Raw genomic sequence first — 18,842 nt, 5'->3', positions numbered from 1 at the left:
CTAACGTACGAATTCGTTCTCCCGCCATGTTTGATCGGTACACAAGATGTGTAATACAGCAACCATCAATGGTTGTGTTATTAGTTTTTTCTTTCTTTTCATTTGAAAAAAAGATAAAACAATTGTAAAGTTTAACTGGAAACATTTCTCCATTTTTTTTTTTTTTTTTTTTTTTCAGAAGAAAAATATTTCTTCGCAAATAAAACTTGTAGAGTTTTTAATATTCACAAAACAAAAAAAATGTTTTTTTAATAAAAATGTAAAAATGACTTAATAGTGATGGGACAGTTAGTTAAAAGTCCAGTCTTGAAAAAAAAAAAAAAAAAAAAAAAAAAATTGAAACATTTTTTCAGTCATCGATATCAAGAAATATCACATTTTTATTCTCAAACATACCCGGCATTGCCCAAGATTTTTTTTTTTACTTTCAGTTTTGTTTCATTCATCTCTGACCCACAGTCATTTTTTTTATAAAATTAAGTTATTGTGGAAAAAAAAAGTAACTTTTCAAGAAATAAATGAATAACTTGTTTAAAAAAGTTGGTTTGCAATGAAATCACAGAAATACTATGTGGTTAGTTTTATGAAATTATTATTTTATTAAAAAACGGTTTTTCACGTTTATGTGATTATTATTTAAAAACGGTTAAGTGTGAAGTTAGAATATGAATTTGTATTATCTCAAAGTTTTGAATTATTTTAACAGCAGTTTCATCTTCAAAAGCTCTCTTTTGACTGTACTATTAAAACCTGGTTTGATTGTATAACCACTGAAGATGAAACATACCGTTATCAAAATCAATTTATCTTTGCTTTACAGTTACATCATAGCAGTTTTCAATCTGAAAAGTGGAAAATTTATAATCATATAAGTTTGACTACACACACGCACATATATAATTTAGCTATATTCCAAAGTCTTACAAATAAGTTTTTACCAAAATAAAAACTTTGGTATATTTTACAGATCTGTTTCATTCACAGGGAACAACTAATGTCAATATTATTGGATATTTCTTCCTCATCAGAAAAACCAAAAAGAGAAAATGCATAACGATGTAATAGGTAAAATTCAGAAAGAACCAAAAGCAACTCACATCAAACCATTTCTAGTGGGCTGCTATCTTGTCCTATGAAGAAAAGCTATCACTATTATTACAGAATTAGGTTTCTCAGCAAAATAAATAATATTACAAATTAATCAATATCAATTGGCTTTTCTTCCATGTCCCTCTATGACGTATTTTGAAATATTTCCATATTTCATCTGGAATGATCAAAACGTCGATGACAAAAATAAGACTTAGCTCCCTAAAAAAAATAAATAAAATAATTAAGTTCATTTTTATATTTAAAAAAAAAAAAAGAAAAATTAAAATTAAGCTATATCAAATCAAAATTTTTTTTTTTTTTTTTTACAGAATTGGCATCGATAACGGTAAAAATGTTTGTCTTGTCCCATCACTCGGACCTGGGGTAAGGTGGGGGGAGGGGGCAATCTTAAACTCTTCAAGTGATCCAATAAAGTTGTGACTAAAATACTGATGAATATTTCTTGCAGCAATGCAAATTCATTTTCTTTCCTTTTTTATAAAGAAATGTGAAGAGTTCCAAACATCTCAACTGCTAAAAATGCTATCACGGATATTATTCATGATATAAAAACCATTTCTTTTCTAAAAGATATTCCAACTTAAATTATAATGCTTGCCTTGTAACCTTAAGGATATTAGACATTATTGGTATTAGTTGGCATTCTGTACTTCTTCACAATCACTCCCCTATGAATAAAGCACTTTATTCTTTTTTAAAATAGTCCAATTATTGGCATTAATACGCCAATAGTATAAATAAATAAAAAGGCATCTTTGTTTCATGGGGAAGTGATTGCAAAGGAGCCACTGGCATTCACTTGAGTCCTTAAGTTAGACTAGACAATACTATCGATTATATCAATAACAATGCACTTTAGTACCGAAAGTAGACATTTTAATATACATCACTTTCACCCTTAATATTCCGTAAGATTTTTTTTTATTTTCAACTTTTATTATTGATTGGACGAATTGCAAATTTTATTGTTAAATATTTAAGTATTAATAATAAGAATTACACATTTTTGTCCAAATATAAAAAGACCTGACTTATGTGCATACGACAGAGAGCTTCGCCACATGCTTGAGGACAAAATATCATCACTTATCACGGTTTTGGACCAGTCTTTCAGCTACCAGCAGCGGCATGCCTTATCTGGTTGGCCTATCACTTTGGTGGTCATTAATCATTCTCTATGAAGTTTTCTTATATATATATATATATATATATATATATATATATATAAAAAGCATTTATTCAGGAGGATAAACTCTCTGATGTAACAACCCCTGCACATCCATTAGTCCAGTCACTGAGAAGGGGTGGTATCTAAATCCATTAGGTTGTTCAGAAACCGCCGGTACGGATGGCTAATCAGCACATAATTGTATGATATTATAAATAAATAAATATATTATCTCTCTCTTTCTCTCTCTATTCATTTAATGTTACTGTTCCCTTTTGAAAATGTGAACCATTATGCTCTTACTAATGTAGTTGAGCACTCTTTGCATACATTTTATGAAACATACATACATACACATATATATATAAATACACACACACATGCACACACATATAGAGATGTAAACAATGCTTTGTTGTAAGTAAAATTAACCAGAGTGCTCAATTACCTGGGTAAATACTTGATTCAGTTATAAATTACACTCTTCTGGAGGTTAAAGGTTCATTGTGGGTAACACTCAAAATGCAATTTCAAATTACTTAGAACTTTTACCCAAGCATGACTGATGGAACAAGAACATGCTACCCCAGTCGATTAAATAAAGGGTTTCGTTCAAAATTCCATGCAGATTCCAGAGTTTGAAGAAAAATTACGAGTTCAACAAGATACATCTACTAACCCCAAGTAGAAGGTTGGAGGTTACATCGGCAAAAACGTGAAAATGAAACTCAAGATGAGAACAGTAGTTTGAAGAATCCAAATAATAATCACTTCAATCGATCCTCAATTTCAGAAATCCAGAAACACAAGTTTTTTTTAATAGCAACAAAAAAAAAAAAAAAAGACAGAAATTATTGGTTTATAAATTTATTTCAAGAAAAAAAAATCTTTATAAACAGATAAAAGAAATATCACAAGAAAAAATCACATTCGATCAAACGCAGACACATTTTATTCAAAGAGGGAATCCGATGTATAAGCGCCAGCAAGACGATAATCCCCATCAACTAAAACACAGTACATCCGCTGAGGAAGGGGTCGAGAGTAGGGAGCTGGACGGGGAATAATCGTACGAAGGATATATTCGCGCGCACTTGCTTCGGGGAAGTCTGGCACCGTACTTGGAGGTTTGCTGGCTTCTGCATCAGTCGGTGTCGTCGCTTCTTCAGGCAAGTCATCTTCGAGCACAAGATGGGATGCCTAACATGAAAGAGAAAATTAACATCTATTATTATCTATGATTATACAAGATGATATAACAAGTTTGTTTTTCTAACAATTACCGCTCATCCAGGCCAAAAGCCACTCAAAAATGATTGATAGGTTGTTAGTTGATTGAAGAATATTATGAGATGATAGAAATCAATGAACAAAATTTGATTAACGATTAGAACAGTTTGTGACAAATATTTATTGACATTAAGACGACCATGTTGTTGTCTGCAGGGAAATCGTTTTTACTAATAAGTCATCATTTATCAACTCTTTTTATCAATTTGGATAAGAGTTGATATGATGGATGGATTATTATGAATGGATTGATGAAGTATAAGATGAAAGGATTGAAAATGAAGAATAAAATTTGATATGTGGCGCAATGGATAAAGGTGCTGATAATCTAAGAGACTCTATTAGAGGTTGAAGGTGCAATCCTCAGTGCAGGTGATACAAACAACAATAAAACAATAATTACTAAGACTTCTACTTGACCATGGCTGACAGAACAGGAACAATATACTCTTGTGATTTAAATAAAAAGTTCAATTTAAAATTCTTATAAATTTCTGAATTTGACAAGATGCATCTGAAGAAGGTCAGAGGTTATATTGTGGCGCAACGGATAAAGGTGTTTTTGCATTACACTGTGAATGGATACTATAAATTCATGCACCTTATCATAAAGTTCAATAAAAAATTTCCGTCAGATCAGCCCAGCAGTTTGTGAGAAAAAGTTCAACAGACAGACAAACATACAAAGAGAAATACAAGTTATTATTTAATATCGTTATTTAATATCATTATTTAATATCATTATTATTCTCCATTCCAAACTAATACTGAAATCCTTTTTCTCTGTTATTTATATCCGTTACCTTTTGAGCTGCTACAAAAAGTTTATGAATAACTGATCCAGCTGGTCCGCATGGTCCTCCTCGAACAATCACTTCTGGTTGTTGCAACAAACTCGATACAAAATGACTCAACTCTTCTTCTGCCTCACGTTGGTCCAATAAATCCTTGGTAAATTTAGTTTTTAATGATTTTGCACGTGCAATTACAGTTTCAGCCAATGAAATCAAATGAATAAGATCCTAAAATAAAAACAAAAGATTTGAAAAAGTTTGTGAGAATCATTTGTGAAATCAAAAGGAAATCGGATGCGTAAAGCATAGAAACAACAAAAAACTCATATCGAAATAGATATATTCATCATATTTGATTAAACATGCTGTTATGTGTAGAAGATTAGCTTCTAGACTAACCTATCTCTGGCCAAGTCTCTATCCGTTTTTCACTTAAATCCATCTTTATCTCTTGTTCCCATGTTTTCCTTGGCATTCCCCTTGCCAACTGACCCTGCTATATCAACTGTTCTACACAATGTGACCATACCATCCAAACACAAATCTCCCTAAATTGTGCAGATTTAATCATCCATTGAGATAATCAGAAATAAAACTGTTTTTCAAGACTTACATTACACATCATATCATTTCTGTTAGATCAGGGTTTCCTAAAATGAGTTCCATGGAACCCTGGGGCTCCTTGAGTGAGGCTGAGAGGCTCCGCAAGCCCTTTCTTAAAGAATACGAAATGCTTTATATGGAAAATTTAAATGGCTGCAGACATTTAATTTTTTATCTTTTTTTACTGGAAAGAGATATGATACATAGCTATAGATGCAAAGAGTTTCAGGATGGTTCATGAAAAAATAAATTTAAAAAATAAATTAACAAAAAATGCAATAATTTTTGATTAATCAAAAACAAAAAATGGTTGTAAACACGAAAATATAGTAAAATCACGAACAGGAACAACTCACGAACAAGTTAAAATTTGAAATTAACAATTTTCACTTTTATTTTAGAAATTATCCTTTTAGTGCTCTGTGAAAAACCTTTGTCCTGTTCAGGGGCTCCATGGCGTCCTGAAGTTTGGGAAACCCTGTGTTAAATAAAAGCAAATTCATCTACGGAATAACTATGGAAACATTATTATATTTAAAGGGAAATAACTCTTGCCCTTATCATGCATTTCAGAGAGCAGATTCTAGTGCGTCACACAGCGGTTTTAAATGAATATATTCATGAATAGTATCATTGATTTATACCAAAGATATTTCATCCAAATTCATTTTCATATAATCATCTTGTGTTTCACAACATCACTTCAATAACCGACACGGTCACATCAGTATCATTCTCATATCTCTATGCAATGCATATTGTCAACTCACTAGCCAGGTTTCACACTGCCTATACACATGCTTGATATGCTTTTTAAGACTCATCTTACACACCCGTCATATCTGTTAGATGAAAACATTTATCTACAAAATAACTATGGAAATATTTTTCATCTTTAAAGGGAAGTAACTCTTACTAATGCTTGGTTCAAAGATATTTTGAGAAGAGTTATATGCCTTGCATTCAATTTAAGAGAGCAGATTCCAATAGACGTGGCTTCAATTAATGTCCTCATTAAGTAGATTCTTCTTTAAGTTATAAATATGTAAATAAATATTGTTCATCTATGCTTAAAAATATTCATCCAAATTCCTGTTGTACAGTTCATTTATAAATATAAAAGCGAAAATGTATGTATGTATGTATGTATGTATGTATGTATGTGTGTTCGCTTTCTCTGTGTGTCTACAAAAGGCTTCTTTCAGAGAAGCGGTCGCTCGCTTAACAACTTTTTAAAACTTTTTATATCACATACAAATCGTAATATCTCACAGTTAACAACGAAGCTCGCCTGTCTATTTAATTTGCTCGATTTTGGGAAGATAAATATTCAATATTTGTCGCTCGCCGCATGTGGCTTAGTCTTTTTCCTATAACATCTTCGGGGGGGGGGGGGGGAAGCGTTCAGCAGTAAATACTATCCCGCAGTCAAACCTGACTCATTAAAACGAGCACCTGCTAAATCCAACTAATTAAATAAATTCAAACGTGTTTCCGTAAGCATCTCGCGGTGGGGCAATGGTTAACATCGTACTTTTTTTTTTTTTCACAACTTTGCCTCAACGGTTCGGGTTCGATCCTCATACTTACTTTTTTTCTAACCCCCCCCCCCCCCCCCCCCCCAAACACCCGGGCAACGCTGGCTACCCCTCGCTAGTTTAAAATAAAAACGAGTTTGAAATAATTGTTAAAAAAAAAAATAATGGTGTGTAAACTGCTTACTTCATATCTTCGTGCTGATTGGTTCCCAGAGCGCGTTACTTTAGCGGCTTTTACCACAATCTGGTTAATGAGTTGCATCAGTTTGGGAAGTTCTTCATCTTCTGCAAATTAAAAGAAAAATTTTCTTTTGTTAGATTTTGAACAGGTAGATCCACTAGTATATCATTGAAAATAATGGGAAATGGAAACTGCTGAGGAGTCAACCAAAATCAACTATTTTTCTTAGAAATTGGTATTTCACACAGATTCTTTAAGTTTAGTATTTCGAACGACTGAGAATAATTTCCATTGATTGAAATTGTAGAATTAACATTTTGTGTGAAATCTTATTTTTCTATATTTTGGGAAACAGCAAAAAATAAATAAATAAATAAAATGAGTAAACCAAACGAACAGAGAAAGAAAGAGAGTAGCTTATACAAGTTAATATCATTTTGCATTCGTTCACATCATATCTCTAATTTGTTTTTGCTGTTTTAAGGTTTATTTCATAGTTCAAGTAGATAAAATGCAACTAAGAAAAACAAAACGTGTCTGCATACCTTCCTGGATGACTCGGATAATCGCTGCATGGATGAGAACAGGTAACAAATGTTCGGCCAACTGAGGTGGCTTCATCGACGATAAGAAATGTAAAACCTGAAACAAAAAATGATAAAATAATCATTTAAGATTTTGCCGTTGACAATTGGAGACTTTTTTAAAAAATTATCCTTTGTAGTAGCAGCAGCAGTTAGTGATAATTGGAATCTGTGTTTGATTTCTAAGCTGGACTCTGATTGGTGCAAACAAGCTTTGTTTCAAGTTTGTCCAATCAGAAGCCATCTCCCATATAAACTGAGAGACAGGTACAAGTGTTAATAAAAGATGGTGCTTGCCACTTTCTTCCCTTTTCAGCCATGATAACGCACAACTATTTCACTCTTTTACGTTCACCCCATCACACCAACTTCTCCTTTGGGATGCAACCAAAAGTCTCCAGGCCAATAAGAAGATCCAAGGATCCCACATGGAAACAACAACAATATAACATACATGCACACTTTTTTGGAATTTGAACTGCTAGACACCATCTCATTCTTGAGTATCTTCAGTGACTCTGCACGACGATTTGTCAGGACAACCTGGCATGAGAATACTTAACCCTGACCAAATATTCAAAATAAAATTTGAAACCAAAATAAGATCCCCTCGACACGACTATACACTCATACAAGGAATGGTGCATCTTATTCTAGTGGTGTTACTTTCTTTTTCTTTTTTACATAGGAATCACCACTCGAGGATAAGAGTTATTGAGTGTAAAGTAGTCAATGAACAATAGCATAGTAATCGTTAGTAGTGTAAATTTGGTAAATTGGATTACTTAAGAGGACGGTTCATCAAGAATTTGTTTACGCTGAACTTGAAGACTAACAAATTGTAGTCAGCTGGAAAACAGGCAAACAGAAACGAGTTCCACAAGCTAAAAAAGAAGTTTTATTCATGGAATCTACGTTTAGGTTTAGGTACAGATAAAGAGTGGGGGGAATTATTGATAGTGTTTTCAGCTAGAGGAGTGTTTTTTGTGAAAGTTTGATAAGAGGAGACCATATATTGGAGCTCAGACGAGCACTTACCATGAAAATAATGATAAAGCAGAGAGACAATGTCTCTTCTGTGGGAAAGAGGTTGCAGGAAAGAGAAAAGGGCATCCCCCACTAGGCTATGAAGTCTATTTTGAACTCTGCAAGGCAGGATAAGGTCTTTCTAGCAGCTCCTACCCAGATGTGGCAACAGTACTCCTTTGGATGTACCTGGCTTTTATATAGATAGAGAATTGCATCAGCAGTGAGACATCTAATGGAGCGGCAGAAGGATCCCACCATTTTACCAGTGACCTTGGCAATAGATTTGATGTACATGTTCCATTACATTTTAAAGGTCAAGCCCAGAAGCTTGTCAAAACATGGAGCCTCCTCAAGATGAGAGCCATTCATTTCAATTGATGCCAGGTGGGAGATCAGAGCGTTGATGATAGAAGCTTGGTTTTAGATGCATTATAAGTAACCAGCCACTTCTTTCTCCATTGTACCGCGTGCGCAAGATCAGAAAAGAAAGAATCAGAGAGAACTTGGTTATTTACGGCCTTTGATGTGTTGCCATAGATGGTAGTGTCGTCAACATAAATGTCTACGAATGATCTTAGGATGTGATTTGGGTTACTTCAAGTAATAGTGTGACAGTGTTGTTGGATGTGATGATGGTAATGATGTGAGGATGGTGATGATGGTAATGATGTGAGGATGGTAATGATGTGAGGATGGTGATGATGGTAATGATGTGATGATGGTGATGATGGTAAGAAAGAACATTGTTAGTGAGGTTGTTATGGTGTTGATTTAATACACATGCACAATTACTTGTGGATATATTGAATTGACAAAGAAGAAATCGGTTTTCTTCCCTGATAATTGGAGGTGACACCCAATAGCCATTAAAAACACATTAGCTGGAAAAGTTGACATCTTTGAATATAAAGATATCTTGAAAAATGTCAGAGATGGTACCTTTTAGCAATTTGCCAAGTTCCATCTAAATACCACTCTTGTAAAGAAAAACAGTTAACCAAATTCTTGGGTGATCAAAATTTTAAAAAATCTAGGCCAGATATTATGAGTTTCTTTGGATAAGGAAAAACAAGATGGTGGATACAAATGCAAGCGTCTATTAATTGTTGTTCGGGAATTTGTTTATCTCCAAAACATAACCAGATTATTTATTTTTTACTCATGCAAAATGGCATTTGGTTATGCAAATGAAGCAAGAAGCGGGACCCTTCCACATGAGGGATGGTGAAAGGTAGAGACCCAATGGAGAGTGAAGGCAATGGATCCTCCTGCTGAGAGTTGCAGTCAGAGATACAAATTTGAGGAAGAAAAGGGAAAAAATTTTTAGAACTTGAGAATTTCAAAAACTGACATTGGTTTTCTGAGAATGGTGAACTGAAATCTTGTGGATCAGAGATAAAAATAGCCTCAAGGACACTGTCAACCACCTGGGGATGACACATCAGCCAGAGAGAAACTCCTGACAAGTCTCACTCTATTCTGAGCCCCTGAATCTACATTGTGAAGAAAGAAGCCTTAGACTAGAGTTGATTGCCCCGTATTTAGAATCAGAAACTTATGAATGATCAGAGTTCTGTAACTTTCAATGAATAATTTTTTTTTTGTTTATAAGAAAAATGACCACGGGTTTTCCTTTATTTGTTGATTGCCTGTCAAATTGAAGGTGCAGTTGATTTCAGGTCTACCCTGACGCCCAGACGGTGAAGACACAGATGGAGCCGTTGTAAGAAGGGAACTCAGCATGAAGTAGAAATGACGTACAGCCGGCTGAAATAAACAGTGTTGCCACACAGACTTAGGGTTGTGCACGTTTTGTGCATTCCAAGCATCCTAGCAGTATTTTACAGTGATCGGTGAGTGTCTGATCACCCTTGAAGGATCCACCACTAGACAGAGTTAAAAGTGTAGCCACCAGGACTTAGGGTTAGTGTCCAATGGTTTATGAGCTACACCGCCTTTCTAGGTTTGTATTTATGAACCAGAGACCGGGGCTCTTTTGTTTACATTCAAGAGTCCATTGAGTTACAACAGTATAAAGTTGGATACTCCACCAGACCAAATGAATCTTTGTCCTGGAATACGGTAAGATGAAGAGAGCACAAACGTAGCCAGGAGGTACATCTATTTTAACTCCTTACCTTCTCAGCTTCTTTTGTGTCGTCAAATAAACGTTTTTGTCGGCTAGCTGGCACAGATCGTGCTGTCTGCCAAACTTCGGCCCACATATTGCCTGGAATCTGCATTCTCTGACTAAGTTGACCTGTGAACATGAAGACAAAAAGAATATTATTTCTCTATTTTGCAATCTATATAGCATGTGTGTAAGCACCATAAGCACATATGTAAATTAGATGGTAAAATGGTTGGTTGGTTGTTTTACGGCATATCAACGCTTTTTAGGTTATTTAATACCGAATCCAGTGATTTTGAAGAAAATTTCTTTAATAGAACATATTTGTTTCTTTTTTCAAGTTGGTTTCTATTCAACCCATAGTTGGGACCCTAACAGGTACTACCACTCCGGGTCAGAGTGGACCTGGGAGCAATGGCAATTAAAGGGTGGCTCCACACTCCCCAAAGCCCGCAACCTAGGGCCTCACCATCGGATAAGGTCATATCCAGGACCAATGGCAAAATATTTACTTTTATATGAGAGTAATACTTGTATGAAATAAAACTTATTTTTAGTTATGCAAATATATATATATATATATATATATATATATGAGAGATCAGAAAAATGAAAGGAAAACCAATCTGTCACAGTTTATGAATTGGTTTCCCTTTCATTTTTCCAATCTCTCATTTTATATATATATATATATATATATATATATATATATATATATATATATATAAAGTGAAAATGTGTGTGTGTGTGTGTGTGTGTGTGTGCATGAGGACACTTCTTAACCTATACACTCAACAAAATTTCGATCTACAGATTTGAAATTTGGCATATAGCAGATTCCGACACATGGAAAACTTTTCAATCCATTTTCACCTGAAAAAAAGGCTGCTAAAGGATCAAAATTTAAAAATTGGTACGTGCGAGGCAGATTTTTATCGGTTTTCAACTGTTTCATGACTGCACATGCACGGTTGTAAAACATGACAGCTTCCTTATGTTAAGTATGAGTTGGCTTGAAAATACTCTTTAAAACTTATGTCAAGCTGGTCTAATGGTTATCGTACTTGACTCATTGTCTTAAGTTTTCGTTTCAATCTCAGCTCGAGTATTTTTTTTACTTACAAAAAGTGAACTGTTTAGAAAAACATAATACTTGCATGCACATGTCTCAGTTTCTTTCCGTTTTTCTTTTACTTTTTAAAGGAATTTAACGTTACGGTTAATACCTACAGTATTTCTGTTCATAATAAAAATTCTGCATTAAAATATATTTATGCGTATTTTACAACTGGGCAATGCCAGGTATATCTTCTAGTATATATATATAAAATTTAAATGTTTTTTAAAGACCAGACAAGTGCAAGAATTTAAAATTTGAATCATAAAAGATTTTTTCTTCAGGCATGCTGGTGTTAATACTTGGCACATCCTCAGATGAAGGATGACGTTTTAAAGTTCAATACACTATACTACGATATTTTAACTTTTAGACGTAATCCACCACACTAGTTTACTCTAATTTATTTTCTCTCATAAAATGTATATATATGTATATATGACATCTAATTTACATAAGGAAAACATGTTGCTCTCCCCCATCATTATATATAGCCCCAATCCTCCGACTCTCTCGTCAATGACCATCCCTCTTGAAGAAGCCCGCATAAATCGGGCGGAACGTTGAGTATTCAGGTCCTTCCACCTCCATTTTATTTCATATATGTATATATATATATATATATATATGTATATACTGTGATACATTTATTAAAATATATTTATTATTTTATTGATTTTTAGCCGAGAGGAGATATATTTTCACTATATTTTATTTACTGTATCATCTTTGCGCCAAAATGATCCATTCTTGTCTGCTCGTTTACATTTTGTAAACAAAACAGAAAAAAAGGGGAGGAAGAGGCCTGCGAGTAGGAGGAGAAGGAAGAGACAGAGATACTGTGAACGAAGAGAGGAGAGAGAAAAGATAGAGAGAACTAAACCGTATATAGAGAGAGATAAACTGTATGGAGAAAGAGAGGACTGAAAAAGTTGTCAACAGTCAGTGGAGCTTCGTGCTTCAAAGCAACAAGACGTAAGTCAGCGAAGGTCGGGGTGGTGAAGCCAGCAAAAGGCGACAGCAGCATGGTAGCGGCGTCGTGGGGGTAAATATCAACGACACAAGCTGATGTTGGCGACAACGGTAAAAATCTGTTTTGATCAGCGGTCAAAGTTAGAATATTGACTGAAGAAAAGAATGAACCCAGCGAAGGAAGTATCCAAGTAGCAGCGAAATATTTACTATAAATCAAGGGCTTCGATGAGCTTCAGAAACAAACACTTGGAGCAATTAACACACATGCGCATAATGAAACGTAAACAATCCGAAGGACAGAAATATGAAAACTAACCTGCGCACGCGTAATCAAATGTAAACAATTTACAGGAAAGAAATATATATATATATATATATATATATATATAAAAAGAGACAAAAGAAAGGTCGCATTTCAAAGGACATTCAGTGAGTTTTTCAACCAAAACTTTCATTTCTCCAACATCTCTCTCTTACCCTATAACCTGTATCCAATTGAGCAGATGATTTCTTGTTTTATGTGAACATTGACTATTGATATATTTTTCTCTCGGTAGAATTTGAATCATTAAATCATTTCATTTAGTTAGGCATATTTAATTTTCTTTTCTTGAATTGAATTTTATTTATTTTTTTTTTTATAAATAAAAGTTTGTTAATTTTTCAATGATATTTGTCTTCGTTATTTCTCATGTGATTTCGTTGTCCAGTACATTTCATTTTATTGTTGTCTTCGAGACGGTTATCCCATTCCCATAACAACACATTATCAAGGAACCTGGGAAACTTTATTTTTTTATATATTTCGTTAAGTCACCCATCTCTACTGTCCCCAGGAGGACTGGGATACGTCGTAACAATACGTACATATACATATATGTATTATAGAGTGTAATAGATACGGTCTAAATGAGCAAAGTCTCATTAAAATATATTTAAAAGGTGCTGTGCTCTGAGTATTTCAGTTATGATAAGCTCAATAGAGTTATATAAATAGAAATGGGGAGAGATTACTAATCATGAAATTATCAATCACAAAACATATCGCTAAAACCAAAACAAACAACATCTAAGTAAATCGCGATATATCCAGATAATCATGCGAGATGGGTCAGCGGTAAGGGGTTTAGGCTCATTACCGTGGGGTCCCGATTTCGAATCTCGCTAGATTCAGCCTCTCTGATGAGTCGTAGACAACGAAACATGTATCAGTGGATAATTATTTTTTTTAAATAATATATATGCCGCTCCCCATGTGGTGGTACCAAATTGGTTAAAGGGAAAATTATTTCCAACTCACATTTAGGTAAAAATGCACTTTCGTAAATAATTGAATTCATTCAAAACATATCGCAAAAAACAAAAACAAACATCTAAGTAAATCATGATATATCCAGATAGTTGTGCAAGATGGGTCAGTGGTAAGGGGTTTAGACTCATTACCGTGGGGTCCCGATTTTGAATCTCGCTAGATTCAGCCACTCTGATGAGTCGTAGACGACAAAACACGTGTCAGTGGATAATTATATTTTAAAAATAATATATATATATATATATATATATATATATATATATATATATATATATATAAAATGGATAGTTTTATGGTGCAGATGCATTGCATGATTTCAAAATTTTGAAAAGAGTAACATTCAAAACAATAGATTTGTTTTTAAGCAATGAATTTAAATTTAAAATTAATTTCCTCTTCAGATATACAAAAACATTTTTTTCTATTTACATGGTATGTTGTCACTAGAAAAATCTGTGTTATTTCAGCAGTGATTTGGTTTATACAAACAGAGATGATTAAAAACTACAGCGGAAGTGGTCATTAATGGTCTTGTAGATACCTTATACCAATATATGTAATATACGTAAAACATTAAACAATGACACCCTTATTTTTTCAAATAACCTCTAAACACATTCAAACAACATATAGTTAAACAATTTAAAACTCTGAATACAGAATAAAGTACCTTTAACAAGAGTGACACCATTTTCATCAAATTCTTCAATCCAATCCCTGGGGGAGTACCATCTGACAAAATCCTCCAGGACACAACCGGGATTAGCTGCCTGGAAAAAAAAATGAAATGAACCGCATTTCTTGCATTTCATTTATATATTTTATAGTCGATTCTTGATGTTATTGTTTTTGTTCTCCGTGAAACACTGATTTTTTATTTATTTATTCACGTTTTATTCACCTAAATCGAGGCATATTGCCACTGAAACGTAAAGGCCTGCTGATGAGCAAGGGCAATAACTCATACTTTTAAGTGAAGAGTTATTTCCCTTAGAACTAATATTTATTTTTAATATTTTAGTTGAGCTAATTTAAATTTAAAAACTTTAAAGAATAAAGACAGAAATGAGCAAACTGACCTTGAATGACTCCATGTCTGATAGAAGACAAGCGCTTTGCATTCGTGCTCGCAATTGCGATCCTTCAGCAGATGTACCAAGCCTGGAGAAATAAAAATGTGTAGAGGAAAAATAGCTATAGCAGATTAAGATTATCGGCGCTTCTACAGAATTGGGACAAGATTTTCGGAAATCGTAAAACTAAATTTTACATGAAAACAATGGTATTTACGTATTCCTCATATTTCTAAGATGATTATATCCAAAAATTACGCAAATTGATAGAAAATTATTTTTAAAGAAAATAAAAAATAGAATTTGATGAAAATGACCATAAAACACAGGAGAGTTCAAAAGGGAGGTAATTTTCCATTCAAATTAAACAAAGATGGCAGCAATTTTTCATCTGCTAACACGATTAAAATTTTTTAATAATTCAGTAATATTCAGGTAATTTCGATTGCATAATTTGTAAGCTACAATTGTAATTTATTAGAATTGACAAAAAATCAGTTGAAACCATTGTTTTTTATCTGAAAACTCCATTTATCGACTACAAAATCTCGTCCCAATAGTGTAGAAGCACCGATTTATCTCATTTTGCATGTGAACACTCATGGAGCGATTATTATGTGGTTCAAGAAAAACATACAGACATGTTCTCACTCATATAGTTTCTATGTATAGGATACATTTATAAACTAATTAACCAATCATTATGAATTTTGGAACACACTTGTTATGCATAAAGGTGGTAATTTAGGCTATATTTAGTTTAATTTCATTTTATGCAAGAAGGGCAATTTGTGAAAAATCAGATATTTCCAATCATTGTAAAATTCTAGCATTTAGTAGCAATATATATATATATATATATATATATATATATATATATATATATATATATATATACACACATATATATGGTACTTGTGCATAATTTAAACCAGACGTAACTCAGCATCCAATCAGCTTTGCTTGGAACATGAGGTATGCATTCGGGTTTGATTGCAATTTGTAATGTGGCATAAGAAGTTAATCAACCAATCAATATACTGCAAAGTAGTAGACAAACTTTTTGAAACAAAAATTGCAAGGAAATAAAAATCATTAAATTCATTAAGCAGCACACACCTGTAACAGCCCTGTTCTGAAAACTGTTTAAACAAAAAAATGAATATCTCCAGTTTGGAAAACTATTTGATGACGCGAGAACAAGTAGTCTCATATTGTCAAGAAAAAAAATTAATTAATTGCTAAAAAGAAAAAAAAAAGGAAAAAAAAAAAACTGTTTCCTGTGGCGAGAAGTGCATCATCGTCAAAAGAAGATCACTGAAGAATGGATGTGGGTGGAGATGCACACACACGCACACGCAATGCACCTCCAACCTTTCCGTGTTAAGAACAGCCTTCAGAATAAACACCCTCCCAATTTCCCCATGTTAAGAACGGCTATCGGAATAGACACCCCTGCCCAACCTCCCCATGTTAAGAACCACCATGACCGGAAAAAAAAAACATAATTTATTAATCTTCTTGGGGGAAAAAAAAAAAAAAAAAAAACTTTGCTTATGTTTTGTTTTGAACTTTTTCGTTAGACAAAAAAAAAAAAAAAAAATACAGTAAAAGGACTTATTATATTACCAAAAAATAAAACAAAAAACTTGTTACAGTAGGTCGTTGTTTCTTGGTTTATTTTTTGTTTATTTCTTCTGTTAAAATGATTATATTTACATGTTTCCCTCATTTTTAAAAAAACTGTTTTGAGTAGCGTTTGTAACGCTTTCATAATCGGCGAAGCTCAGCAGCTAACGTTGTGTTCTGAGCAACGCCGATCGGACATTGAGTTACGTCTGGTTCAAATTATGCACAAGTACCAGTTTATTTCTTTTTATTTCTTTCTGTCTATTCTCATTTTAATCTCAATCCTAATGATAAATATTATTTATACCTCTTCCCACTCATTTCCTCTTCTTACGCCTCCCTTCCCATCTCTATCCACCACTTCAACTCTTGGTTTTGATACGTAATTCGAATTTGTTTTTAGCTCGAATTATCTGAAGAGATGGACAGGTTTTTTTTATTGTCTATTGAAACAATTTGTAAGGATTTGAGCAACAATCCCCGAGGTTGAAAGAATAAAAACCTTATATATATATATATATATATATACACACACACATTTGCTTATTATATTTTAATTGATTGCTTTTGAAAAACAAATACTTTGGCCACTAATAGGTGAAGACTTTGGCCACTAATGGGTGAAGAGAAGCTGGAATCACATTATTTACAATTATTGATATTTTTGACAAGAAAATCATCTTTAGAAAGATTTTTACTTACTTGGCCAGAACCTCTGCATGTTCTTCGAGCATGTCCTCTGTCATTGGTGCTGGCTCTTGTGTGACTGGGATATAAAGACTTTCATTATTGTTCTTGAGTTTGATGTTACCAAAAAGACGAAGCCTTCCCTCTGGTTCAGTTGCTGCCACTACCTCACTTTCCGATTGTTCATGTGCGTCATCCTGAACCTCACTCGTCTCCAACTCTTTCTGGGTATCATCGCAATCAAAGAATTCATCATCACTTCCTGAGCAGCTCTCGATCCCGAGAGAAGTGCGCGAGTCAGGTCGCATGAGATTGCGTTTCAAAAGCGGAGAGAAACGTGGATACTTTTCAGAGGCGGCAACGGCAGCAGTATGGCTGGGTGAATCTTGCAAGGAGGCCTCATCACCACTGCTGTGATGCATTCGCCTGGGGGATGAATCGCTGTCGTGACAAACATTTTCCATTGATTGAAATGCCCGTTTTCTCCTTTTTTCGATACAACAATTTAACATCTGAAAAAAATTCATGATTATCTCATTAGAAACTAAATCAAAGTTAAGAAATACACGCATAACTTGATATAAATAACTTGATATCAGCTATGTTGCCTGGTCTTAATATATGTTTAAATATGTTTTAATTCATACAGATCATGAATTTATTATTATAGAGACAATTCTCTATCGATTATTATATTGAACCTAATATATAGTAGTGAGATCAAAAGTAAAAAAAATATATGACTTAGGTACCATCAGCTAGAATCAAAACCAACGCACACAACACTCCACTCTCATTCCTTAGCCTTTGAGCCATGCCCATGCACACACATATATATATATATGTATTTTCTTTTTACTTGGGAGTCATCATTTATCAAGGCTCCAAGGTCACTCGAGGATAAAGGTTAATGACTGTAAGGTGGTAGTTTAGTAATCATTAATGGTATAAATTGGTTAAAATTTGATTATTTATGGGGACGGCTCATCAAGAATTTGTTTACATTGGATTTGAAGGTTACTATGTATTCAACTAGTCAACAGGCCAGCAGAACAGTGTTCCACAAGCGGGCAGTTCTGGGAAAAAAGCTTTGTTCTTGGAATCTGCGTTTAGATTTACACACAGATAGAGAGTGGGGGAAATCATATATAGTGGTTGTAGCTAGCGGAGTATTTTTTGTGAAAGTTTAGCAAGGGAAACGATAGATTTGTGTTCAGTCAAGCACTTGCCATGAAAATAAGAAAAGCTCGCAATGTCTCTTCTGTGGGAAAGCGTTTGCAGGGAAGAGAAAAAGGCATCACCTATTAGGTTTCAGAGCGAGTTTTGGCTGATAGGGTGCATCAAGCAGCTCCTACCCAGATGTGGCAACAGTACTCCATTTTAGGGTGTACCTCGCTCTTATACAGAAAAATGATTTATCGACAGCGAGATACCTTCTGAAGCGGTAAAATGATCCAACCATTTTTCCAGCCATCTTGGCAACAGATTTGATGTATGTGTTCCATTTTAGATCAGGAGTAAAGGTCAGTCCCAGAAGGTTGTCAAGATATGGCGTTTTCTCAAGATGAGATCCATTCATTTCAAATAGGGTGTGATGAGGGTCAGAGCGATTATGATG

General features: G+C 33.9%; 1 protein-coding gene across 4 annotated transcripts in view; it reads right to left on the bottom strand.

Moving 5' to 3' along the window:
- Nucleotides 1–3,132: 3,132 nt before the first annotated feature.
- LOC145268777 (rab3 GTPase-activating protein catalytic subunit-like) overlaps nucleotides 3,133–18,842 on the bottom strand; it is a 139,021-nt gene continuing 123,311 nt past the window's right edge. For all 4 annotated transcript variants that reach the window (XM_080124388.1, XM_080124387.1, XM_080124386.1 and 1 more), the window contains 8 exons: nucleotides 17,240–17,736; nucleotides 14,915–14,996; nucleotides 14,506–14,605; nucleotides 10,439–10,560; nucleotides 7,233–7,329; nucleotides 6,691–6,791; nucleotides 4,375–4,593; nucleotides 3,133–3,481 (listed from right to left, as the gene is read on the bottom strand). In XM_080124388.1, the coding sequence (XP_079980514.1) occupies nucleotides 3,233–3,481; nucleotides 4,375–4,593; nucleotides 6,691–6,791; nucleotides 7,233–7,329; nucleotides 10,439–10,560; nucleotides 14,506–14,605; nucleotides 14,915–14,996; nucleotides 17,240–17,736 (1,467 nt within the window). In that variant the 3' untranslated portion in view covers nucleotides 3,133–3,232. The remainder of the gene's footprint in view (nucleotides 3,482–4,374; nucleotides 4,594–6,690; nucleotides 6,792–7,232; nucleotides 7,330–10,438; nucleotides 10,561–14,505; nucleotides 14,606–14,914; nucleotides 14,997–17,239; nucleotides 17,737–18,842) is intronic.

The sequence above is a fragment of the Euprymna scolopes genome, chromosome 44 (genome assembly GCF_053919585.1).
Source record: "Euprymna scolopes isolate OS-2025 chromosome 44, ASM5391958v1, whole genome shotgun sequence".
Taxonomy (NCBI): domain Eukaryota; kingdom Metazoa; phylum Mollusca; class Cephalopoda; order Sepiida; family Sepiolidae; genus Euprymna; species Euprymna scolopes.
Note: the sequence above shows the minus strand (reverse complement) of the source record. Positions and strands in the feature narration are given on the sequence as shown.